Genomic DNA, 26,562 nt, shown 5'->3' with positions numbered 1-26,562 from the left:
TTTAATCCTAAGAATGTTCTCCATTATTACTGCTTTCAGGACACTAAACCATTTTCTTGTTGATTTTGTTTGAAAGCTATGTGGAAACAGCAAACGGTTTGGCAAATCTCACTCAGAGTGAAGGTCCTCAGCCAGGCTAAGGGCAGCACACCCAGAAACCGGTACATAACTCTCACAGACGTTGTGGCCTTCTAGGTCGACATGTTCCCGAAAATGTTGGTTTAACAATAAAAAAAAAGACTCTTCGACAACATGCATGAGTTTCTTTAAACAAATTCTACGCCTCAACATTTTTTTTGAATAATGGTGTTTTCCTTTTACGCCATCTTTGACATAATGCTGAGCAAACCTACATCGGACAGTACATTAATTAAAATTAATAATTATTTTTAAATTAGTTTCAATTTACACATCACCATAGTATTTAAAGTTGAACTTGTAGAGCAAAGAAAACATGCATTTTTTTACCCATTCTCCTTCGTCTCCATATTATCAAACACCTGAATCAAGGAAGCTGCCACTTCATATAACTCTCTGCTGATCATTGGTTCATCAAATACCTGTTGAGAAATCTAACCACAAAAAATAACAAACAAATGTTCATTCATTTTGCATTACATATTAGATCATAAAACTGAATACCAAAAAAGCAATATTATTATTGATATTTACATTCATTATGCATAACCTGTTTCTCATTACATAGTTTCTTTTGGATTATAAATAAGGAAAGTTTATAGTAAAGCAAGGATCTGAAAATATAATATCTCTTCTCTTACAAAATAAATACACGCAGCTTGGAAAGTTAGCAGGGAAACCTGGGAAAGGAATTAGACTTTGACAACTGAAAAACAGATAAAGAGAATGGCTTTAAATAGACAACTAGTTATTTTCCCAAATAAATGTTAAAAAGCCTAAGTTGTCTATAAATAACTATTTTTGGACAAATTAACTACTCACGTTCTCTAAGAATAACTTAGTAGACATACTAGCTGTAATCCGTTACGAATAGCTTCCTTGGGGACATAGTCTTACCCACCAGTCATCTTGGGACTCCTCTGACACTTTCCAGCTCTCCCAACTGGTATAAAGCTAATAAACTGCTGGGCTATCGTGAAAGCCCCAGTCATCAGTACCGGGTATCACTGCGCAGTGGTGTGCATCCACCATCCAACCCCATCCAGAGAAGTTATCTTTTGGCTTGGCTCCATACTTGGAAGAAGAGGTAAACACAATTTTATCTCAGGAGTTTATACTTGTTGGCATAAAGTGTGCGAGCTGCATTTAGATTCTTGTGTGGCCACAGCCACCTATAATGTGGTTCAGGTTCTGCCGATGGGTGGTGGCGACAGAATAAGTGAACAGGGAGACGGTTAGTTTTCATGAAGTTCACTCTAAACAAATCACTTGTTTAACTTTTACTGAACTCTAGGGAACCCAAGCCTACTCCGGTATCTTTTAAACAGGACACCTGGAGAATTAATGCATTGAGCAGTGGACTCGGACCCTTGATAGCCAAGTACAATTAATTCTAAAGTATAAAATATTAGGCCCTTTACTTTAGGAAAGCACCTTAATCTCAATAAAAGAAGGAAAAACACCTCATGCTTTCCACACCTTTTAAGATCCAAGTAAAATAATAGTAAATAATCAACCAAAGTAAAAGTAAGGAAAAAAGAAAAGAATGAGAAGGGAGGTGGAACTCAATTCAGGGAACAGTTAACTAATTCAGAGGAGAATGTTTCTAATAAAATATCTCCACTGTCCAGTTCAGCCCAGATTTTTTTTTTAATCAAATATTTCAATTTAACTCCAAATCATAAAATGTGGAATAAGGGGCAAAGCCCCCGATAATTGGAGAAACGGCAATTAACTCGAAAGTGGTGGGCCACAACACTGTGGGAGGTCAGTTCTTTTGTAGAACAAATAACAACATTGTCCTAGTGGGAAATTATCCTGCTGGTCAGTCATGATCCTCCTGGGCCGATGATGTGTAGAATATGTATAGAATATGGTTTCTCTTGTAATCTGAAACTATCAAGTTGGAAAATTCATGGTTATGATCGAATGAAAAAGGAAGGGGGTCCTAAACCATGTATTAAAGGAATATCATACTTTACTACCACAAAAAACCTGGTTACAGAATGTTAGACTTGGCATCTTTTGGCAGGTTTCCCCTGAGTTTTTGCTTTCTGCCCTCCCGGTTTTGACTGTTTTTGCTGGCATAGTGTTTCTGCGCACTTTTCGCACTGCTGATCGGTGGTAAAGTGCAAGTGCTTCTCTGGTAAAGTATGTTATGGATTGGTGTTTTCCTGATTGGCTGTTTGGTTTTCTTGTCAGCCCCTAGTAAAGTGCACTGAGTGTGCCAGGACCTGGGAATCAAATGCTAGGCGTGGGCCTGCAGCCCGGATTGTGCCACCCACCTGAGTAGCCCGGAAACGGTACCTCAGAACTGTCATTGCCCAGTCTGCGCGCAGTTTGTAACTGTCATGTCGACTTGGCCCATGCACACACTGGCCAGTCCCTAACCTTCCCTTTTCTTACATGTCAGGCACCCCTAAGGTAGACCCAAAGTACCCCTGTGGGCAGGGTGCAGAATATGTAAAAGATATGACATACCTTGGTGTGTGTGGCATTTCCTGATAGTGAATTACAGCCCATTTAGTTTTTCACTATTGCAAGGCTACCTGTTCCCCAAAGGACAGAATGGAAGGTTTGTTTATAACATCTTATAAAACATAACTGGCCATGGGAACTAGGTGGGAAAATAAAATGTAGTATGCCTAAACTCAGAATTTTACGATGCATCTTTGAGTAAGGGTGATTTTTACATCCTGTGTTTGAAAATACCACTTTTAGGAAGTAGGTATTTTCTTGCTCAGTCATCCCGTGTGCCTCTGCTGGAATGTGGATTGCCTGTCTGGGTTTGGGACGACAGATGGCTAGAAGAAAGTGTGGCTCCCGATAGTCTAGTTAGGTCAGGAAAGGGCTGAATAGACCTGGGCTGCGATGGGGGAAGAGGGAGGAGATCTCCGTGCACCTCAAAGGGCATGGTCTACCTCTGACAATGCCGTCTCCACCCCCTGCTGGGAAATCATACCAGAGAAGGCAGAACTGGTTCTGGCTGGGCACAGACACCCTCTGCCTAGAGGATCAAAGGATTTTTGGATACAAATACTGGGGCTCAGACTCCTGAACATTAGAACTCATCTGGATCAAGACGACTGCCAAGAAGAAGAGCCGAAGAAGCTGTAAGGAAGAACAACCGTTTTGCTGAGTGCTTTGCTGGGCTGACCTGCAGTGGCTGCTTCTGTCTTGGGCAGTGAAAGGCCTGGACTAGACTTTCTGCAACCTAATTTGTGAGTCTACCCAAGGGCTTAAGGTAGAGTTTGCCCCCTGTTCCCAAGTCTCAGGAACCGCAAAGACTTCAAGCTTTTGTGCCTGCAGCACTGGGGACTGTGTGTTTTGTGCCGCAACAGAGGAAAAGTAGCTCGAGGATGTCTACGACGCCGCTGCTGACTCCGGGTCCGGCCGGTACAGCAGAGGGCACCACCGCAAAAAGACCATGGTCTCACTGACGACACCATCTGACGCCACCACCAAGCTGCTGCTCGCACTGTGACCTGAGGGCACCGCACGCAGAACTGCTGCATTTTGCACCAACGCCTCCCGACGCCAGCGCTCTTTAACTAAACAGAAAGGAGCTCGACCTGCAATGCAGGTGACTTCAAGGGCCTCGGCTCTCTTAATCTCTAACAGGTACTGTTTGCGGATCTTCCCGACACCGTAGCTGGTCCGCGATGCAGTGACCAGCCTGCAGTGTTTGAATTTGTTAGCTCTCGAAGCCATGATAGCCCGGACGGAGCTATCGACATCAAGGAACTGTTTTTTTTAAGCGTATTTTGATAACTGTAGATCTTTACATTCTTATCCTTTTACGGTCTTAATTATAAAAATATTGGCTATTTTTCTTAACTGGTTTTGTGTCCTTTAGCAGTGCTTACACTGTATTAATGTCGGTTATGTGCAAATGTTTTACACACTGCCTCTAAGATTAGCCTGACTGCTCGTGCCGAGCTACCAAGGGGGTGGGCAGGGGTTATTTTAGGAGTGTTACTCACTCATCCTGACTAGGAAGAAGGGTCCCTACTTGGACAAAGGTGCAAGCCCTTGCTAACTAGAGGCCCTCATTTCTAACACAGAAGAACCACAATATTGATTGTTGTGTGGCCATCAATATCATTGATAAAAAAAAAACACAGGGGCAAATGCCTGGGGGCCTCCTAACAGCGGTGGATAATTTTTTATTCATCAGTAGCTCCTGTTACAGAAAATGCTGGAGACCCCTGATCTAGTCCTACTTTTTAACAGAAATTCTGAATTGGTATGAACACATGAAAACAGTAAAGGCAAGAGTATTATTGCAAGCAGGGTCCCTTTCGAAGTCTAATCACACTTGGGGGTTGTCATTGACACCACTTTTAAAAGCACATACAAGTAAAATTCCCCCCTTAGTCCTACATGTGTCACAGATCTTATTCCTAGATTCCTCTACCATTTGGGAGCCAGTCGAGAGTGCTTTACTAAAATGTATACTCAACCTGCCAAATAGAACTATGCTTCAAAGTATTTCCTATGAACAAAATCTTGCATCATGCTGTTATAGTTGGTAGGGACCAGTCCTTTAAGGTTTCTAAATAAATGGACCTTGATTGCAAATCATTCAAAAATATCACAAATTTCCTAGGAAGTAATCCAAACCAGTGAAAGAAAGCAGGGGATCTCCTTGCTACAATGGATCAATAATCTTAAAGCCAGACACAGTCAACTTGAAAGTGTAGGAACCTGGAACCCATTCCCATTTAAATATTCCTTGAGATATTCCATTTTGCAATGGTCCCTTTTATCTCAGAGTAGAATGTACCTATCTGAGAAACCATCAATTATGTTTACTGTCAAAAGATTAGGTAGTGCAGGCCATTTTCTTAAACTTCTAATTTATCTCACCCTAGGCTGCATTTAGAAATTCTAAAGATCCGTTTTGGATATAATCACATTTTTTGAAGACAAGTTTTATATGAAAGTTCAGGAAAAAAAAATGTTTGTTTTTTAAATACCACATTTTCTATAGGCCATGTTCTTATCGACTGTCCCTTTTATTCAATGGCTCTCAACAATTGTTTTTATAATGCCATATATTTTCAAAATATAAACAAGGAATCAGTGGCTAAATAGAGTCTTTACCCGATAAGGCGAAGGTGAGTAACTTGTTCATCTGATGGAGATTTCTAGAAGCAGATTCTTACCTTAGAATAGATGCCCAAGTAATAGCTCCTCGAAGGTGGGTCTACCAAACTGATTTTGAACCAGAAAGTCTTGCCGGACAGAACAAGTAAAATACCCATCCTGACGGACCTGACCATTCATTAGTAAACGTGTGCAGAGATGCCCATGTAGGTGACTGACAGATGTCCAGGACAGCGACCCCATGAGCTAACGCACTGGTTGCAGCCTTGGCTCTGATGGACTGAGCATGCAAGTCCTGGGTGGGGTTAAGGGGAGGACTTTTTGGCCAATGCTCAGCAGATCTTTGTGCAAAGCTCTAGCCAAGAAACACATTTTTCACAGTGGCAGGCATGAACCATCTTTGTGGAGGAAAGCCTGGCTTCCAGAATAACATCGCAGTCTATGGGAGGGGAGGGAGGTTAAAGGCTTTGAACCGTCGCTGGTCAATCTTCACCCATAAAGGCAGTGAATGGACTGGTGAGGGTGAAGAACCCGCCCCTAGGGCTGTTATACAAGATCCTCCCGAAGAGGCAGCCTGACCAGATGACCAATGCACATGGTTAATAACTCAGGATACCAGGTTTTTTGTGCCCAATCCAGAGCCACAAAAGTGACTTGGGCCCGTCATTTCTGATATTCTTGAGAACTCTGGGAAGGAGTGGTATAAGCAGGAAGGTATACATGAGGCCTGAGCTCCACTCAAGACAAAAAGCTTCTCCGAGTGAGAGCCACCTTGGAAACCCTATTGTGGAGAAGTGCTAACATTGCACACTCTCTGTGGTGGCAAACAGATCTAACAAACAATCTCTCCACTCTTGAAAGGCACCTTGCACCACCACTGAATGGAGATGCCATTCTTGATCCGCATCTTTGTAGGAGTTCGGCTGTTCTGGCGTTATGAGAGACCACCAGGTATTGAACAACCAGGGAAATACACAGACATTCCAGCCAGGTCCAAAGATGCAGGACCCTGCTCTTTTTTGTCTGAACACCTGCACCAACCTTCCCTTGAATGCCAATCAGATCACTCAAAGTCCCAGGTAGTTGATAAGGAGTGCGAATTGCGCCGGAGACTAGTGTCATCTGATCTCCACCTCTCCCAGATGGCTGCCCCAGCCCAGGAGTAACACGTCTATTTCTACGGTCAACTCTGGTGAATAAGTTAGAGGTGTCTGCCGCTTACACCAATCATGGTTTGTCAGGCACCACTGCAGGTCTTTTGCAGGTCTTTTGCAGTACTTTCTGAGAACTGGACCATGTCGAAGAGACTCCCCTGATGTTGTGCCTATTAGAACTTCAGGTCCCATTGCAGAGCCCGCATTTGCAAACAGGCCTGTGTCACTAGCAGGATGCAGGTGGCCATGAAGTTCAACAGACTCAAGGTCAGTCCCACAGGAATCCACATTACAATGTGAAAAATCTAAATAATAGCCTGAATATCTTAGACTCGCCACTCTGGAGGATAGGCCCGAAACTGCACTGTGTCCAGAACAGCTCTGATGAAAGGGAGCATCTGAGTGGAAGGCAGGTGTGACTTTGGCAGCATGTGCAGGAGGTTCGCATCAGTAGAACGGTGGAAAACTACTTCTTGGGGCACGTTCGCCTTCAACAACCAATAATCGAGGTAGGGGAAGACTAGAACTCCTTACCTTAAAAGATGTGCCGCAGCCACCGCCATCACCTTGGTCAACACTCAAGAGGTGCTGGTAATGCAAAAGGAGACCACAGCAGACTTAAAGTGCTCTTGGACTACTGTGTACCGCAGGTAATGCCTGTGGGCAGGCAGGACACTATCATCCAATCCAGGGCAGAAAGGACTTGAGTTAAGGTGAGCATTGGGACCTTCTCTTTTTTCAGGAAGAAATTGCCAAGTGCAGATGTAGGATAAGACCAAGGCCTCTGGTCTTATTGATCACCAGAAAAAAAGCGGGAATAGCAACCACCACTACTTCTGAAGCCTGCACCCTCTCAATAGCTAATTTGGCCTAGAAAGCCAACACTTCCTGATGGAGCAAGGAGAAATGGTCCTCGGTTAGACGGTCCCAAATGGGTTGCATGGGGAGGAGTGTTCAAAAGGGAGATGGAGTAGCCCCTTTCAACTATCTGTAAAGCCCATTTGTCGGATGTAATCGACTGCCAGTGGCGCAGGTGATGACTTATCTTGCCCCCCACTGGAGGCCTGTGACGGTATGATAAAAACTAAAGGGGTTTGGAGGCTGCAGCTGCCGGAGAAGTGGTGGACTGGCCAGACCTCTGGCTAGCAGCCTGAGTAATCTGTGGGAACTGTGTCCTCGGTCACGAAAAGGCTGAGACGCCTGCTGACCTTGGTGGCTGGGAGAAAGTGAGCTTGGCTGGAAGTCCCTTCTGTGACCACAACATTGTCGGACCAAACACAATGCAAAATGCCAACATTACGCAAGCTGGCATCCCCAGAGGGGATCTCTAGGGAATACATTTTCGATTGCATGGTGCAATGTATTTGCATACGCATTTCCTCAATTTCCCCTGATTCCCAGGGTCCTCCGGAAACTGAAGGTGGAGCATTGCACCCTGATTTTGATAGCCCCAGCGTGGCAGCGCCAACACTGGTTTACAGAGCTTCATCTCCTATCGCTGGAACCACCGATCCCATTCAAACCATGCCCAACTCTCCTCACGGTGAATCACAGGCAAGTCCAGCATCCGGATCCAGCATCTCTCAAATTATCGGCTTGGCTCCTGAGTTCAGAGAATTCCAAAACTTAAGACATTCCTCAGGAATGCAGAGTGGTCTTAGCCCGGGCTCGGGCCGACAGTACCAACAAGACGTATTCCCTGAAATGGAAAAGGTTCTGTATATGGTGTAAAGCAAACAACATACACCCTTTTTCTTAGTCACCTGCACAAATTATGCCTTACCTTCTTCATTTGGCAAACTCAGGGCTGGCCCATGCTTCAATAAAAGTTCACCTGGCGCGGCGGCCATATCTCGTTTCAGACGTTCCTCGTCTGGTGCTTCCCTCTGGTCCAGCAGGCTTGTTAAACAATTTCTGAAAGGCCTGTTCTGGACGTTCCCCTCCGGTGAGGACTTTACCACCCACCTGGCAACTGAACATTGTGCTTGCTCAATTGATGAAACATCCCTTCAAGCCAATTCACAGAGCTGACATCAAATACCTTTCCTGGAAAACCGCTCTCCTACTAGCTATTATATCGGCAAGGCGAGTGAGTGTACTCCAAGCCTTCTCCATTCAAGACCGTTTCCTACAGTTCAAACAGGACAGAGTGATTCTAAGGACTAACTCTAAGTTCATTCCTAAGGTCCCATCTAACTTCCACCTTAATTAACCAATAGTCTTGCGGACTTTCTTCCTAAATCCACTTTCCGCAGCAGAGAGGTCTCTTCACTCTCTAGACCTCAAACGTTGTCTGAAGTTCTACATCCACAGAACAGAACAATTTAGGAAATCCAACCAACTCTTTGTTGTCTTTAGCAGACCTAGAAAAGGTCTTCCATTGACTAAGCAGAGCATTTCACGTTGGATCTCTGCAGCTATTGCTTTCTGCCATCAACAAGCAGGACATCCTCTGCATTCCAAGGTTCGGTCTCATTACACTAGAGCGATCTCCACCTCATTGGCGCTCTTTGCGGGAGTACCCGTCATTGACATATGCAGAGCGGCGACATGGAAGACGACGCATACGTTCACCAGGCACTACTGCTTGGATACTGAACTTATGAAAGATGCAGCAGTAGAACAAGCTGTGCTCCGTCATCTATTTCACTAGAGGTGAGCCTTCTCTCTTTCATCTCTCCTTCCTACTGTCTAATTGCACATTTCTCTTTTATATGGTATTTTGGTGCTTTTTATATTTCACAATGGATATGTTATTATCGAGTGATTTTACATGTTGTACCATTCGAAATGTGCTGGTGATTGCTTGCTACTCTGATTCAGGCATGTGAATCTATGAAAGATACCCCTAATACTGGATAAGAAATGCGTTACTTACCTGTAACTGCAGTTATCCAGTATTGGTATCTTTCATAGATTCACATGCAACCCACCCACCTCCCCTGGAAGGGCTCACCTTGGTTCTCTCAGTAGGTACTACTTAGCACTGTGCTTACGAAAATCTGAGGGACTAGGGCTCCTTCCAGGAAGGTTCTAGAGGGTGGTGATAGCTGATTGGCTCTTAGCCAAGGTTTGGTCCTTTTTACAAAAGGACATGGATATGTTACTAATGAGAAGCCTCTGGCCTATTACTATGTATATGTCTATATGACATTACTCTTTTTATATACCGGGGACTCCCACCCCGACGACAGGGAATGATTCAGGCATGTGAATCTATGAAAGATACCCCTAATACTGGATAAGTTAATCTCATTACTCTTACACCAATACCCCTAAATGCAAAGAAATACAAAGCAATAAATCAAAAGGCAAATATTAGCAGGCACTCGGAGTATGGGTCTGGCAATAAGCCAAGATAATCTGCATTCAAACATGTATTTATTTTTGCTCAGAGGTATGTAGTACAACATTCAATTATACCAATGCTGATTCATGATAATAAATAACATCCATTCTACCTTACAGCAACTAGTCCTGATCACATAACACATGTGAAATAAATACTTATAAAAGTTGGGACTGCAATAAATAACATCCAAACAAATGTCTATGAATACTTCAGAAAAAGATTCACTGCTGTGTCCTGACCTGAAGCCTAATCATGAATATATTACGTACCAATGCAGTTACTGCTGCTGGTTTCCATGAACAAATCCCACGAGAGCTTTGAATATTTCAAATTATCAGCAAATCTTTTTGCAATTACAATTCTTATATTTTAATGACTCAAAACATTTTGCATAACCATTCTGAAAAATCGCAGAATCGAACCGATCTACCAGTACCAAGGAACACGCTAACAACATAAAAATAGAAATACTCTTCGGGTGTTTACCCAATGTCTCTAGGCTTGAGTAAAACCCTAATAATCCAGTGATTAGGACTTGTTTAATCTGTGCACCTAGAGTAATTTTTAAATAACAGAAAATCAAATCGCAGTATACATTTAATATAAAACATTGCCCAGTTATATGAGATTGATTACCAGAATAAGGTGATTTGCATCTAAAGCACATGTTCAAATGACCTGGATTGATTCTGTTAGACTGTGCTGATGTGTAATAGAGCAACCACTTTGCATAAAATTGCATCCTGTTGAAATTAGATTCCCGCAGGACTGAGAAATTAAATTCTGTCATTGTTTCCATACTGCAGCACTTAACACTATGATTTACTGCTGAAGCTATCTGGTTACTATTACTTGGAGGGAATCTACTCATTAATCTGTGCTAAGATTTGTTCACCCACATGGATTTGTTTACACACATCTTCTATCAAGTGTGGCACAATCCCATTCTGCTCTAAAAATCGAATTGGCAGTTTAATACAGCATACAGGCTCCAATGGCAGACCTGGGACATGTTTTAAGGGTCTATGTATGTGGGTGGCACAATATGTGTTGCAGGCCCACTAGTAGAATTTAATTTACCAGCCCCGGAAATATGGTATAGCACTTTAATAGAGAATTATAAGTAAATTGAATATGCCAAGCAGGCATGTTTTACAATTTACCCAGCACCAGAGACCATCTTTATTTTCCACAATTGCAATGTAGAAACTAGGTGCTTAGTAATAAAAATCGCAACTCCCTTGTGGGCAGCCCCTATCAAAGTTAAGCACTTGAAGTCTGCCCAAGCTATGAACTTCTTAAGCCTGCATAAATAAGTAGGGAATGAGGGTTTTCTGTAGCAATAGAATCGCTGGATTGTGTATAATTATCCACATTTCAAAAGTCCATGTCTTAATCCGGTTATTAATTATTAAAAATCTGCATTTCACTGTGTGCAGAGTAACATTCTCTGACGAAAGATGGCCCTTTGGGGTATTCCGGATAACCAACTGAACGCAATACAGATGGCATGTTCAAGAACCTGGGCCAGGGTGAAAATAGGTGATGGTTCTGCCTTGTGCAGGAAAATAAATACCACCAAGGGGTTGAAACAAGGATGTGTTGGCTCCGTACTTGCTTAATCTCTTCCTGTCCGACGTTCCAGTAGTCATGAATAAAGTAAAGGCTCAGACCCAAAGAATAGGTACTGCTCACTTAACGAATCTTTTGAATGAAGATGAAGTAATGTTATTTAGTCAAATTTAAATTGGTATTCAATGACTTATCGATTCATTATCTCACTACTCGTCTGCCAATGGGTTGGCCATAAATGAGAAAAAAACAAAGGTGATGAAAGTGAGCAACAGGAAACGGATACCTTGCATATGGTTTTTACAAGGTCGTCAAGTGGAAAAAGTTAAAATGTACAAATATCTTGGGAGTCCTCTTTGATAAGGCCTTCTACCTCCTACATAAGCAGGACCTGCAGAGGAAGCATAAAAACTTACATTTAGAATTTCACACCTAACAGATCTCTTAGAGGTCCTAATTATATGCCTCTACTAAAAGTGATTGCAGCAAAGCTTCTGCCGACTATATCCTTGGGGAGGGGGGGGGCATCTACCTTAAACATCATTGCAAAAAATTCAGGACTCTTTTGCCTCCCACATTATGCTTCATCGGCCCAGATTAGACTGGAATTTGGGTAATTAAACCAAACAGTAGCAAGAAAAGGGGCCTATGATTATTGTCGGAAGGAAGACAACTTGTAAGGCCTTTGTTTAATCTCCGTGGCATATGATCATGGAGGCAGGCGGTTATTGCCTGCCTCACGGCATCAGACCCTATCTTGAACTCGAATTTTACTACATTTTTTTTATTTTGCTACAGTGAAACTTGACCGATGATGTAATTCTTTTTACCCGTCTATCACAAACCTCTGACAGTTGTGGCTCCTGATCCTTGATGGAAGCTGACTTTTCCTTGGAATGGAGTTTTTAAATGTGCTTTTTGTGGTCGGGCAAACAGGTTTTTGTGCTGTTTAATAGTTACTTTGAAATAACAATCTTTGAAGAACAGTTTAGGGAAAGTTCTAATGGCCTTTAAACTAAAACCTACTCGGACAGTACGTACCTTGACTCAAGGCCATAGCGACCCCTTCATAAAAACACCCACCTGCACCTTAACTTTCACTTGAGCAGAACTTTACTCCCACGTCTTGGAAAGCGGCTTCCCTCACTTTAAAATTAATCTGCATTTTAATTTACACATTAGCAGCTCTCCATCCTGATGATTCTGTGAAGTACTACAGTGATGCATTTATATGAACTGTTCTTGGCAGCCATTGATATTTTTAAAGATTATTGTTAGCCTATGCCCTTTTACAGTAGATGTACTTTAATTCATATGAGCTGAATGATCCTGGTGTCTTAAAGCCTTGTGTGTTGACTAACTATGATAAGCTTTTTATCAAGTATACTTGTTTTTTTGTTTTTTTAAACATGCTCTTCACAAAAAAAATTCTTCTTCTGCATTTTAATGGACTTAAGCGTCTAAATAAAGTATTCTAGTACTAGCCTATTAATACCATTGACATTGAACGAAAACCTTCAATGTGTCCATCATACCATAAAAGAAAAAAGTGCTTTAAGTGCTAAAGCGCTTAGAGTGGTTAAAGTGCATCAGTGAGCATAAAGGCGCAATCTCAGAATAAAGTGAATAAGAAAAACCCAAACATACATTTTAAGTTGTGAGCAAAGTGCCATAGTGCCTGAAATTATCCTCCTTTGTCCCACTAGGGCATTTACTTTATTAATCTTGTTTTGCATTGGTTGGGATGTGGGATGAAACCCTGTGCGCATGCATTGTCAAATCTTGGGAGAACTCCGGAAGAACATATGACCTCATTAAGAACTTCACAGACAACACGTGCCCCACATTGTCTTCCTTTCTTTCAGGTACTCCAATGCTTCCAAAGTTAGATCGACTTGAATGATTCTTCAGCTGTTTCAACTCACATTTCTCTGCAAACTGAGTCATCGGCTCCTCGTTATTGCCCAACAGCAGTTTAATCTGGCTTGTCATTTCGATCTGCGGCGTCTTCATAATTCTGATCTCTCCGAATACCTCTTTCAAAGCCTGCATTGGGGGTTTGATGCCTCACTGGAACCCTGTCTGAGAGGTTCCAGAATGCTTGGCTAGCTTATAATCACTGCAGCTAGGCTCCAGGTAGTCGCTTTGCCGACCCCGTTGCAGTTTACAGTCAGAGTGGCTGCATACAAACTTAACTGGTATGACTGGTGATGATGAAGAGGGGAAAGAAGCATCCAGAATATTAGTTTTTCCAGTTTGCATGTCTGTTGGGCTAGCCATTTTTAGGAGGACGAATACTACCACCAACTCTGCGTTTAGGGTGGTGGTTGGGTCACCTCCGTAGCCAGGTTGACTGGCTCCACAGGATATGTGATCCGATAATCCCGATTTGTGCACCACTGATTAATATGTCATGTGATTCCAAAGATTTCTGTATGGAGCCGAACAAAGACTGTTTTCTTTATTGGGTATTTGGTATACTTAACAGAACACCCCCATCTAGAGGCAACTCTGAGGCGTTTGAGACTAAAGGTGAGGATGGGATGGAAACATGTCCCTCTGCAGTTTGGAGTGACTGCAAGTGACCTGAGATAGTACTTAAAGAATTCCAGCCAGACTGCTTAGCTTTTGCAAAAGGTTAAATAAAAACTTGAGGTCGATTTGAAGATCACCTCCTGCTGCCGTTTTCCATACTTCATGGGTTTCATTTAGGGAGACTTTGGTGGCAAGGTTTGCGTAAACGTTTTATGCTGTAGAACAGGGGGTAGAGGGCGATCTCATATATGGACCCTGATTTGTAATTACCTGCATTTACCTAATAAATATCTAAATTTGTCAGTTAAACCTTCACACCAGCTTTATGGAACCACCTCAAATTCAGTATAGTAACGAGGAGTGGGGACAAGCCGTTAATGGCAACTAATAGACACTCCTGTGCCAGAGTAATTAATGGATGCAACGGAGATCCAGCCAGGGCACACCCCAAGAATGCAAAACACTAGTGTAAACTCTCTGGTTACACAGGAGCTTTACCGGTTACCATCCCTAGGCAAATCTAGTTGAGTGTGCTCTCTGCGCTGTGTCTGTGTTGGCTCCACAGTCTTTTGCTGGGTCAGCAATTCTAACCAGTTTCAGCAACTTAAGCCCATTTAAGTTCACTGCAACATCATCCTTCACCATACTGCATCAATCAATCAATCAGTGAACTTATAAAGCGCGCTACTTACCCGTGAGGGTCTCAAGGCATCCAATCTATCCAGTCTAGCCAAACCAGTGACCTAGGATCTGTGTGCTACCGGCACCATCACCTTTGACTACCTTTGACATTAGGTAACCGCAGGAGAAAGTTCTCTTGCCTCTCTGCTATGAGGATCTGGAGGCTGTTAGGAGGCCAGAGCTTGAGCATGTGCACGCAGGTGCAGAGCCAGGGGGGAATCTGAAGCATTCCTCCCACTCACGGCTCCATCTTTCCTTTTCTGTATCTGCTGTCTTTTCTTTCGCTTGGGCACTATCTCTCAAGAAAACAGGAGGTAAAATCTGAGGCAGAAGGTCAGCAATGCAGCACCCGTAACACACACCATCAGCTCCTGCCATGTGCTGTAGATAGGAAAAGCCACAGGTACCAGGAAGGTTGCGCTGCTACTCTGAAGCGGTAGCAGCATTTATCGCCCAGCTCCACCAGCTGGAGCATCCAAACTCATTAGATGTCCGGTAATGAACCTCCAAGAAACAGTGCTTTAAGGTGCTGTTTGACTTAGCACAAGTGTCTTTTCCCTAACATCCCGGGTACAGGTAACACACTGGAAATAAACAAGTTGTTTTCGCTCATCTGATCGAGTAACCCTTTGGAAGGATGGAATTCTACACTGATTACTGCCATCATATTGCTGCACCTGAACTTATAAATATTTATTTGAACTGGTGGGAAGGGCACAAAAAAATTCTGTATTCCAAATTAACTTTTCTGTGAACTGAACCATCCCATTCTAAACACTAACAAAAACTGAAACAGTTTACCTACTCTGTCTAACTGCAAATCGTGTTTAAAAAATATGTATGTCGTTGTGCAATTGAGAGCTAACAATGATGGATAATTCAAACAGTGATGGGGAAATTCCCTTCACCACTTTTTAGTTCCCCCTTCTATCCCTCTATATTGGCATGCGTTTTAAATACATATTCGCTGTAAAAAAATGCACGCAAAGAAATGAGTGTCAAAGGTATGCAAAGTAATTGCATGCGTTGTACATTGTACAACCTATCTCCAACAAGCATTTACAATGCAACGGTCTCGCCTTTGAATAAGTTAGAGCTATTGGCATTGTAAATGACAATTTTTGTATTTATGTGTTGGTTTTGAAAACAGATAAATAAATGGCATTGTCATTTACAATGCCAATAGCTTAATCTCTTGCAAATGTGAGACCTATTACATTTGCACCCACACACACAGAGCCAAACACACACAGCCACACACACACACGGATGTGGTGGTAGTGGATCTGGTGGATGTGGTGGTGGTGGTGGTGGATGGGGTGGATGTGGTGGAGGATGTGGTGTTTTTTCATCCCACTCAAAGCCCTGCATTCACCCATTCATTCACTGCCACAGAAGTGGACACATTCGCCTAATATGGGAAATACTACTTGAAGCACCTTATTTAGCCTAATCAGTTTGCAATCAGCAGCGGAAAACGCGGAGCGTTTTGGAAAGTCACACCTAGTCAACGAAATGTGACTTCATACCGATGGAACACTTTGCGCTGCACATACGCAAACAACATTCAGTCATATTATATACATGACAGAGTTTGCATTGTGTGGCAAAGCAGATACAGGATATTGTCTAGGTACAATTCAGTTAGCGTATAGCACTTATTACTAAAGTAGGCAGACGTTCGCCTTTGTGAGAAGCATAGCAAAATAAAAAAACCAGATCAAGTCAAGGACGCAAACGGCAACATGCTATTATTTATTTACTCGGATGATTTGCATCAAAATGTAACTTGTGAGCACGTTTCTCTAACTCTCCAATAAGCCCATTACAACACTTTGCACAAATGAGATTGAATTGCTCACACAGTTACGATTTGCATACGTTCAAAAGAGTTCTCTGATCTTGTTTACTGCTTGCAAAAGGACCAGCCATGCGAAGGAGACTCATCCATTAACCTCCCTGATCAGACGAAAATAGCTATTTAAAGGCAGTAAATTCAGGAATGCACGGATGAGATCAGGTGATGAAGGCAAACATGCCTTAACAGGATAACAGAGCAACACGGGCTCGAGTATGCTAGTCACATTCTGACTCATCAGGTGGGGGGGGGGGGTGAGATTATGGGAATGCAGAGTGCAGCGGACCGTTGGTGCAGGGAGGTGGGGGGTGGGGGGGAGGGGTCAAGACAGTGCTGGACATGGAGAGTGGGTGGTTGGCTCGCAGTACTGCCACATATTTCACACGTACTCGGTTTTGCTGGTAAAGTTGCTAGGTTATTATTAACATTTTAAAACAAGTAAACCCACAAGCCAACACTGACACATACAGAACACCAAAGGATCACTTACCTGACGCCAACGGGCAGGAGCCGTGAGGGCAACGGCGGAAGCAGCAATAGACGCCGGGAGGCAGCCCGGTCCAGCGGACTACATTCCCCAGCAGGCTCTTGGCGGCAGCGCGCCCGTGACGCGCAGGGAGCGCCCGGAGGCGCCAGTAAAAGGCTGACCCCCCGGGAGCCCAGGGGGGAACACCAAAGGATCACTTACCTGACGCCAACGGGCAGGAGCCGTGAGGGCAACGGCGGAAGCAGCAATAGACGCCGGGAGGCAGCCCGGTCCAGCGGACTACACTCCCCAGCAGGCTCTGGGGCGGCAGCGCGCCCGTGACGCGCAGGGAGCGCCCGGAGGCGCCAGTAAAAGGCTGACCCCCCGGGAGCCCAGGGGGAACACCAAAGGATCACTTACCTGACGCCAACGGGCAGGAGCCGTGAGGGCAACGGCGGAAGCAGCAATAGACGCCGGGAGGCAGCCCGGTCCAGCGGACTACACTCCCCAGCAGGCTCTGGGGCGGCAGCGCGCCCGTGACGCGCAGGGAGCGCCCGGAGGCGCCAGTAAAAGGCTGACCACCCCACTCGCCCCGCGAGTCGCGCGCGGGAGAAGCCCGGGACAAGGGCGGGCCCTCTGTGGCCCTCAGAGGCCGGAGGAGGACGTGACGGGTGTAGCCCTCTAACATCTCTACCTTAAGGTATTTGATATTCGATAACTTTGACTATTAGTCCGGACATTTGCACAGAGGACTAAGGATCATGGTCCAATTTGCATAAACGTTTGGACTGGGAGTATCAACATATTGATTGATTACTAGTCATCTGTTGTGATTTGATTTAGAGATTGTGTGGCCATTTATTACTTGCCCCAGGCATTCGGGTATTTGTACAAACATATATTGAAGTGCCTAACAAGTCTCTAAGCGTGATAGGCTATCACCCACTGTTATAATGTCTCCTAGGGGGAGCCGCAGTAGAACAGCAGCTGCTGCGGGTAGCTCTAAAACCGGCCCTATTGATAACTTCATTATCAGGGCCAATGATGCTATAAACCAGGGTATATCTCTTCTTGAACGTAGGGTTTCACAAGATCTCTCCCACGCCAAACGTTCGTCCCTGGGACTTATCGCCTCTGCTACTACACCCGCCCAGGTTTTGCCTGCCAATATTAGACCTTTATTGCTCACGAGTGCTGATATTCACACCATCCCGAATGAAGTAAATCTATCCGCCTCTATCCCCCTGATAGAGTCTGACACCGACACAGATATTAGTATGGATTTAGAGAAGACTCCGGATTTACATATGACCCCCACCCCCGAAATTATATCTGTAGAAAATATGAGGGAATCTAGGGGCAGACGTGAGGGCGCCATTCGAAAAATACAAAAACATCATGCACTTAAGCCCCAACCCTCAAAGGTCAGTAAACAAATCCAAATTGGGAGTAATGTCAATTCTAAATCCAACACAAGTAGGGCTAAGAAGAATACTAAGGGTGTCGACGATGAAGAAAGAGAGGAGGAGCAGCAGGGTGGGTTAGAAGTAAGGGATGGTGAAATAATTGACAACACTGTTGCAGTAACCGACTTTATGTTGGCAAAATTGGGTGAACTTCTTAGCATTTATCTATCCCCTATTGAAAGTAGACTTACTAGGATAGAAAAGCAAATGGCTGAACTAATTATTCCTATCAAGAGCCTATCCACAACAAACACTGTGAATGACACAATGAAATCTACTTCCACTAAAATAGTGGGTCCCTCACTTAATACCCCTCAAGCACCAACCACAAATATAGTTATTACACCCAAACCCCCCCCAGCTCCCCCGAAGGGGATAAGTGTTAGTCAACCAACGGCTAATGTTATTAATGCAGCCCCAGCCACAAGGAAGGATCAGATTACCAAACATACTAGTGTGCCTATGGTGGGCCACCCCTCAAATCCTGTAAATGCTTCCATCCTGGTCCAACCAGCACGAAAAACAACTAGACAGGCTCCCTCCCGCATCAATCTTCCACCAGAATGCGGGGCCTATGTCGATGTCCTAGTTAATGTCTCCAAACTAAGGAAGGACCAAGAGGAAACTCCTATATCCCTTAAAAACAAGACCTTACATTGGTTAATTGCAAATTGCAATTTTCCTATAGAAGGCGCAAGGGAGATTATAAATACCCAGAGAGTGGGTTGGATAGGCCCACTTAGAAAAAAGTTTGAGGGTGACTGTCACAATTAATTTTAGGAACCCACAATGGGCAGAGAAAACCTTAGCAAATGCCCCATTACCCTCAACACATGAATTTAACACCACACTCCTTCCACTTGGTTATTTCTACAGACACCTTATACCCCCAAAACAAGTTACGATGAACCACCCCATCACCACTCAACAAGATTTAAATTTTGGTGCGAGGATCAAATCTCCGCTCTTTTTACAAAATCAGGATCCTGGCCATATTAATGGCCATAATTGGCGGAACCAGATCCCAATGTCAGTACCCTTTTCCCATCCCCCGCATCATTTTCAACTCTCAAACATGAACCAATATAATTATAGAGATATGTCTTATCCTGCTCCTGACCTCCAACAGTTTCAGCCATTAACCAAAGTAAGGTCAATATTCAACATTCCCACACATAACCGATTTGAATATTTCTCCAACCTAGACGAACAGGATTGACTGCCTATAATGTCTAACAAGGACGTACCTAGCCAAGCCATAGTCAGTATACATGAGGGACACCCAGCAACAGTCACGGACCATCAGGTTCTTAATGGCACACATGAAGTTATGGAATCGGTGCCCGCTAATTGTAATTTTCCTGTTGCCACTAATACGACTCTTGAGGTAGCAGGGAGTGCTGGGGTAAGGCCAGGCAAATGTTGTAACATCCATGGATTATCAATTATAAGTTGGAATGTCGCAGGTTTAGAATCTAAGCTATTGGATCCTGCATGGATTGAGATAATTAATGATGCGGATATTCTTATGTTTCAAGAAACATGGGCTGTTGGAAACTTGTATATTGAGGGCTATCATGGTTTCAGCCTAACCTCACCTAAACCGAGTTTTGGCCGAGCAATGGGTGGCCTATTCATTGGGATTAAGATTCTCGCAGGCGGTACAATCAGAAACCTGCAGAACGATGGTCCTGTTAATCCCAATATCCAGCTTCTTGAATATAAGCTGAAGTCAAAGACCACAATTTATTTAATCAATTTTTACAATAATGATTTTTATAATGTACCGAATAAGAACTTTATGGCATTATCCAAGGTTTTAAGTACATTGGAATGCTCTCTTTCAGTAGATAACAAATCAGGTATTTTATTAGGAGGAGATTTCAATGCAAAATTAGCAGTGAGTGCTGGATCGGAAAATCAGATCTTTTCTGATCCAGCAGAGCGTAGGGGCTCAGAACTGTCCAAATTACTCATTGAATTTGACCTAGCTGATGCCCTGAGAACAGGACATAACTCTGATTCCCCTTATGTTCCAACGTACATTGGAAGGGACAGCAGTTCCACCATTGATTTTGTATTTGCGTCACCATTGTTGACAGATTGTATAGTTAAAACCTCTGTGGTACAAACATCTTTTAGCGACCATAATCCATTGGTTGTAATTTTGGATCTTGCCCCAAGCCCGATTTTTGCGAATCTAAATGGTGCAAGGGACATTACCCCATCAATTGATGGCCTTCGTTTAAAATGGAGGGGAGTGGATTGTGGGGCTATTCTAGATAGCATACAAACACTACATCCACATCTGATTAGTTCTTGTTTGTTCCCAAGCGATAATTACGACCAACTAATTGCTGATTTTGAAGCTTTGTGTTCAACCATTAAAACCCTTCTGTCAGTCCCATTACCTAAGGAAGGTAAAGAGCCAAGGTGGTTTGATTCATCTTGCTCTGTGGCTAATAGAGAATTAAGAAAGGCTCTCTCTACAAAACCTAGGTGCAAAGTTACCGTTCAATTAGCTAGGAAAAATTATAAAGCTAAAATACTTGAACGGAAATCTAATTTGCTTACTGAACAATGGGACTCTTTGGTAATTAGCGCAAACTTGGGTGGCAGCGGCCCGTTTTGGTCAGCTGTCAGAAAAACGAGGGAAATGGGAAAGAAGCTCACCCAAATCAGTTGTAATATAACAAGCTCAGCTTGGGAGACCCATTTTTCCAGAATTTATGCTGCCCCCCAAGAGGAGTATTCTCCTCTTATTTTTGGTCAATCAAATGGTTTACAAATTTTGGAACATGAAGTCAGATTAGCTATAAAAGAAAGTCTGGGTAATAAGGCGCCCGGACCTGATGGCCTGCCCATTGATATTATTAAATATGATTTTGACTTATGGACACCCATATTTCTTAATATCTTTAATAGTCTTCCAAAAACAGGCATGCCGACTACATGGGCAACCAGCATTATTGTTCCAATCTATAAAAAGGGAGACCGGTCTGATCCTGCAAATTATCGCCCTATCTCCCTTTTGGACAACACGTTAAAAGTGTTGGGTCGCATAATATACCACAGAGTACTTGAATGGGCAACTGATACTGACTTTTTAGACCCTTGTCAGATGGGGTTCCGCAGTGGGGTAGGCACAGTGGAGCAATGCCTAAATTTAAAACTGATAATTGACAAATATAGTGTTGCCCGCTCCTGCCCCACCTATCTCGCGTTCATGGATCTCTCATCTGTTTTTGATCTTGTGAATAGATCGAAGCTTTGGTCTATCCTTTCAATCAATGGTCTTGATATCACCCTTGTAAGTTTTCTAGCCTATCTCCATACCGACCTGAAAGCACGGGTACGTATTGGGATGGGTGGAGAGGTATCGGGAGCCATTGACATAGGTAGGGGGGTGAGACAGGGGTGCGTTCTAGCACCCCTGTTGTTCATTATTTATATTAATGGCTTATCCACCTGCCTGAAAAAAGTCACTACAGATGTTCCAATGATTCTAGGGAAACCACTTCCAGTGCTTTTATACGCAGATGATGCGGTGCTTATGGCCCGCACTCCTAATGCCCTTCGTCTGCTTGTAAATAGTTTTGTAAATTTTATGAGGGATTTGGACCTGAGTGTAAATTTAAAAAAATCTTTTATCATGTCCTGTGGCCCAGGCAAAAGGAAACTCAATACCATTCAGTTGGGTACAGACAAATTGGAATCTGTCCCCAAATTTCCTTATTTAGGGTTGGTTTTCGCTGCGAACGGCTCGTGGAGTGGGCATTTGGCCCACGCCACGAGCAAGTTCTCGTAAGCCAACAACTCTGTTCTGAGTCTCCCCCGCCCAAAGAGAATAGGTGCCACTAGGGCTATTTTAAAGATTTTTAAATTACAGTGCTCACCTGTTGCCACGTATGGAGCAGAGGTGTGGGGATCAGGAAATAGCTCCTGTATTCAAAGGGAGGATAATCGCTTCTGCAGAAAAGTGTTGGGCGCACCAATCTCCTCACCCAATTTTATCTGTCACAATGAATTAAACCTTCCACACATAAGTGACTTCATTAGAGCAAGACCAGCCCTGTTCTGGATTAGAATCTGGAGGAATGATGCTGCTGCTCTTACACAAGATATTATAAAAGACTGTCTAAGCTGTGTACATGGAATGAAGATTCCATGGATTCTGGAAGTTTCCAAATCACTTAATGAAGTTGACAGAGGCACTTTGTTCACTGATCCTATGACAATAGAATCAAAGGACAAAGGTGAGTTTAAACATGCACTATATGCCCTTTATAATAACGAAAGGCTACGAAGCGAATCACAAAAATCAAGTGTTAGAAAATATTTAGGAAATGGACTGTGTAGCCAAACACTGCCGCCCTACCTCTCCCTGCCTATGACTGGCTGGGAGCGATCACTACTGTTTCGTTTAAGGGCAGGCACTGTAAAATTTATGCTGTCTTTTCCATTGGGATACCGCCACAGTGCTGACTCTATTTTATGTCCATGTGATGGTGTGAGCTCACAGGATGATTTGCACTTTTTATTTTTCTGTAAATTTTATCTTAAATTCATCAAATGGTTTTTAACTCCGTATTTTAAGAAATTCAGACCACTGTCACTCAAAGATTCATATAGTATGTTAATTGCTCTGGACAGCGACGAATTAACTTTTCGTACCAGTTCTTTTTTAAGACTGGCTATACAAGCACGTAAATCGATGGAAAATCCCTGAACACAGTAATTAATTTTTGTCACAATGGAAACGTAGTATGATGATTTGATGTATATTGTATTGTCACTGTATGGAATTTAATGTCATATGTTATTTTATCATTTGTATGTATATATATTATTATTATTTTGTGTTGTTATTGTGATCGGTACTTTTATGAATTTTAAGAAATTCGAATAAAGGTCTTTTGAACTTGAACTTGACACATGCAGAAGGAAACAAACATTTATATATCTATGCACACACAGACAGGCACACACATACTCATGCAAGCAAGCAAACACACACATGCGTGCACGCACTCACTCGTGCAAGCACACACAGAAGCAAACACTGACACATGTAGAAGGAAACATGCACTTCTACTTTATGCACACACAGGCAAGCACACACCCATTCACATATATACCCACATTTGATTAGGGCCTTCAAAACACACACAAGCGTGCACCTACCCGCACACACACGTACGCACCCCCCGCCTACCCCACACACAGATCCCCCATTCACGGAAGCACACACACAGACGAGGGCAGGGTGGACAGTCATATAGAGCCCAGAGACCCAGACGAATCTGCTCAACATGTGCGTTGATGGGAGGGGGCTCTCAGCAGTATGGTGGTGCCGAAGGAGGGGTAAAGGGGGGGAGTATGCCAGGTGCACCCCTCCCCGAGTCTGCTGCCAGAGATGCACAGAGGGGCTGGGAGCGCAGAGAAGGGCCTCTCAGAAGCGCCATAGCAACGCGGCCTGATCCAGCAGGAGAAAGGGCAGGGATGAGAGGGTGGGGGCCCTCTCTGCCGCCGCACTCTCCATCTTGAGGCCCCCCTCTCAATACTTCACCATCACCAGTGATACCCCAGTGCATGTGTGGAGTGTGTGGCTCCTGTGCCGGCCCTACAAGGTAATGAGCAGCATAGACCGCCCTGTGACTGGTGTGGAGGAACCTGAGGGAGGAGTGGGGGTGGGGTGGCTGGCAGGGGTGTGAGCCAGGCTGGTTGTGCTCAGAAGAACAGGGAAGGCTGCAAGAGGGTGGGTGCGAGAGGGGTGGTGTAGGACAAAGATATGAAGAGAACATTGCGGATGGGAGTGAAATGAAACAAAACACTAACCGTCGTCCCGAGTTTCAAAATGTAATGTTAGCAGACAAAGACAACGCGTGATGGGGCCAAGGCAAGTGAAGGACAAAATCCAACGAGCGGGCCATGCTCGTGAATCACTAATCCCAGGAAGATCCGAAGTCAGGCTGCATTATTAATGCCCATCCTGCCTGCGCTTCCCACGGTGCGTCTTGCTGAGAGCACTCATTTCTGACTGAAAAAAACACTGCTGGGCAGGCTAATGGCAATAACTTGAGACCCTAGGCCGAGCCGGGTGTGCGTGAGAGGCACCAGCTCAGACAGACAGGCCTCGACCCATCCATGACTCCCGCTCTCGGTAATGATTCCTTAGCCTGTCAGCTGTCGGTAATGGCCGGGGTGGAAGAGTTGTCGCGCTGGCTCTTGCTGAGCGCGCATGTTAACGAGCCGAGTCTATGTAACAGAGAGCAATTTGTGCCGTAATGTCAGACTTGTGCCTGTGCAACATGAGTCCTTGCCGTTCAGAGTCAATGAAGGTACCAATAACAAGCCCGGGAATGCGGCCTGAAGGCATTGTGATTTCTAATACATGCCCAACCACAGAGCTGGACTGGTGCGTGCACACGCCCACTAAGATAAGACGAGAGAACAATCACCGCCGCAGCCCGGAGGAAAACACCGGAAGCAGATGTCCGGCCCGCCGCCTGGTTGTGGGCGGGGCCGGGAAGAGGTGTGTCCGCTCCCACTGCCTTGCGGAAGCTTTGCCTGTTGTCCTCCGGTCTCCCGAGTCGTGAGGGCGACCGGAGATACCGTGCCAGCCATGGCGGGGGGGCCCCGTGCAGAATAGGGAGCCCCCGCTGGAGAAGGAGAGACCGGCCCGCCGCCGAGTGCCAGCCGACCCGGTGAGTCCCGAATAGAGAGGAGGGGCGTGAGGCCTCATGTATGCGGCGGCCGGGGGCGCTTCTATGTATGTGGCGGGGGGGGGGGTCTCTGTATGTGTGTGTGCGTGTGTGTAGGTGCGCTCCTGCGTGTGTGCGGCGGGGGGGGGGTGCGCGCGCGTGTCTGTGTGTGTGTGGGCCTTCCTGCCTGCGTGTGCATGTGTGTGTCTGTGGCAGGGGACGTGCACAGCGCCGGGCTGGGCGTGCACGCTCACGAGGTCAAATCTCCGGCAGGAGAAGCTCGTGACAGTCTGCTGTCCACATTCCCCCAAAAGTGATTACATAAGTTGTCTCGCCCTAGACAGCAAAAGCTTTTGCTTTCGTCTAGGCGAGACCTAAAAACGTCAAGTAAATCATAGAGGGCCGGCAGAGTGCGTGCATGGTTTCTAAAATATACTAACACTTCATCGGCATAAAGGGACACAGTGTGCCAATCTAGTCAAACCATGATGCCCCAGGCAGGGCCTCTGGGGCGCAGCATGGCAGCTAGTGGTTCCACGGCTAGCGTGAAAATTACTGGAGAAAGAGAACACCCTTGTCGGGCCCCCCTTCCTATGACAAAAGATTGCAAAGCTGTTATTTAGCACCATGTTTTAGCATGAAATGCATCATCCTACCAATTTTTGGCACAAGGCTGTAATCTAACAAAAGCCCCACAAATACAGCTGCTCACATTCTGTTGTTCCTGCACTTTGAGGTAAATATTTACCATGAATTACAGTGAACTGCACCATTTGTTGCAGATTTTTACACTGAATACCGCGTAATTTATGCGAAGTGGTATACTTCTGGAATTTCACACAGGCATAATGTGAAATTCCACGAATTAAGCAAATTGTGCCAGGGTAATTTAAATTTTGGCCAGGAATAATGGCAAAAGTTCTCCTGCGCCAGCATGTAGCGCCGCAACTCCATCTTGGCTCTGGAAACCCCCCATGACACAATGCAACAAAGTTAAACAAGAAGCAACCAGGTACACTGACATCCCTTCCTCATCCTATTTTGCACACCCTCAAAATTAGGATTCCTCCCGCCCCCCACCCTGTGTAATGGCCTGTGATGCCCTAAGGAGGCTGTTTCTTGGCAGAAGCACAGCAGACTTTGATGAACACCATGATCCAGGAGGAAATGGGCCACTTCTGGATCACCTTGCCTTTCTGGTGAAACAATAAGGCAGGAAAAAATCTGGCAGAGTGATACATTGACCCACATGAAACAAGATGACAACCTTTGGCAAGAAAGAAGCCTTGATCCTAAGAAATGTGGTACAAGGAGGAAAAAACAGAATGCTTGCAGCTCGCAAATACGTTAAGATAATGGCAATCAAGAACAGTCTAGAACAGAAGCAAAATGCAAATGTTCATTGGTAAATGCATCAAGGAATTGAGGCCAAATGGGGTTGTGTGGCCTGACACCCATAAGTAAGCAGCAACTTGCAAAGCTCCCAGCAGGATGCTGCAACAAAAATACTGACCCACCTTGTTCCCT

At 44.5% G+C, this 26,562-nt stretch overlaps 1 protein-coding gene across 2 annotated transcripts in view; it reads right to left on the bottom strand.

Annotated features, from left to right (window-relative positions):
- The window catches only part of TDRD9 (tudor domain containing 9), a 2,642,469-nt gene that overhangs the window by 1,916,947 nt on the left and 698,960 nt on the right, over window positions 1-26,562 (bottom strand). For both annotated transcript variants that reach the window (XM_078660267.1, XM_078660268.1), the window contains one exon: window positions 469-572. In XM_078660267.1, the coding sequence (XP_078516393.1) occupies window positions 469-572 (104 nt within the window). The remainder of the gene's footprint in view (window positions 1-468; window positions 573-26,562) is intronic.

This window comes from Lissotriton helveticus, chromosome 9, assembly GCF_964261635.1.
Source record: "Lissotriton helveticus chromosome 9, aLisHel1.1, whole genome shotgun sequence".
NCBI lineage: Eukaryota > Metazoa > Chordata > Amphibia > Caudata > Salamandridae > Lissotriton > Lissotriton helveticus.
This window is presented reverse-complemented; position numbering and strand designations above follow the sequence as displayed.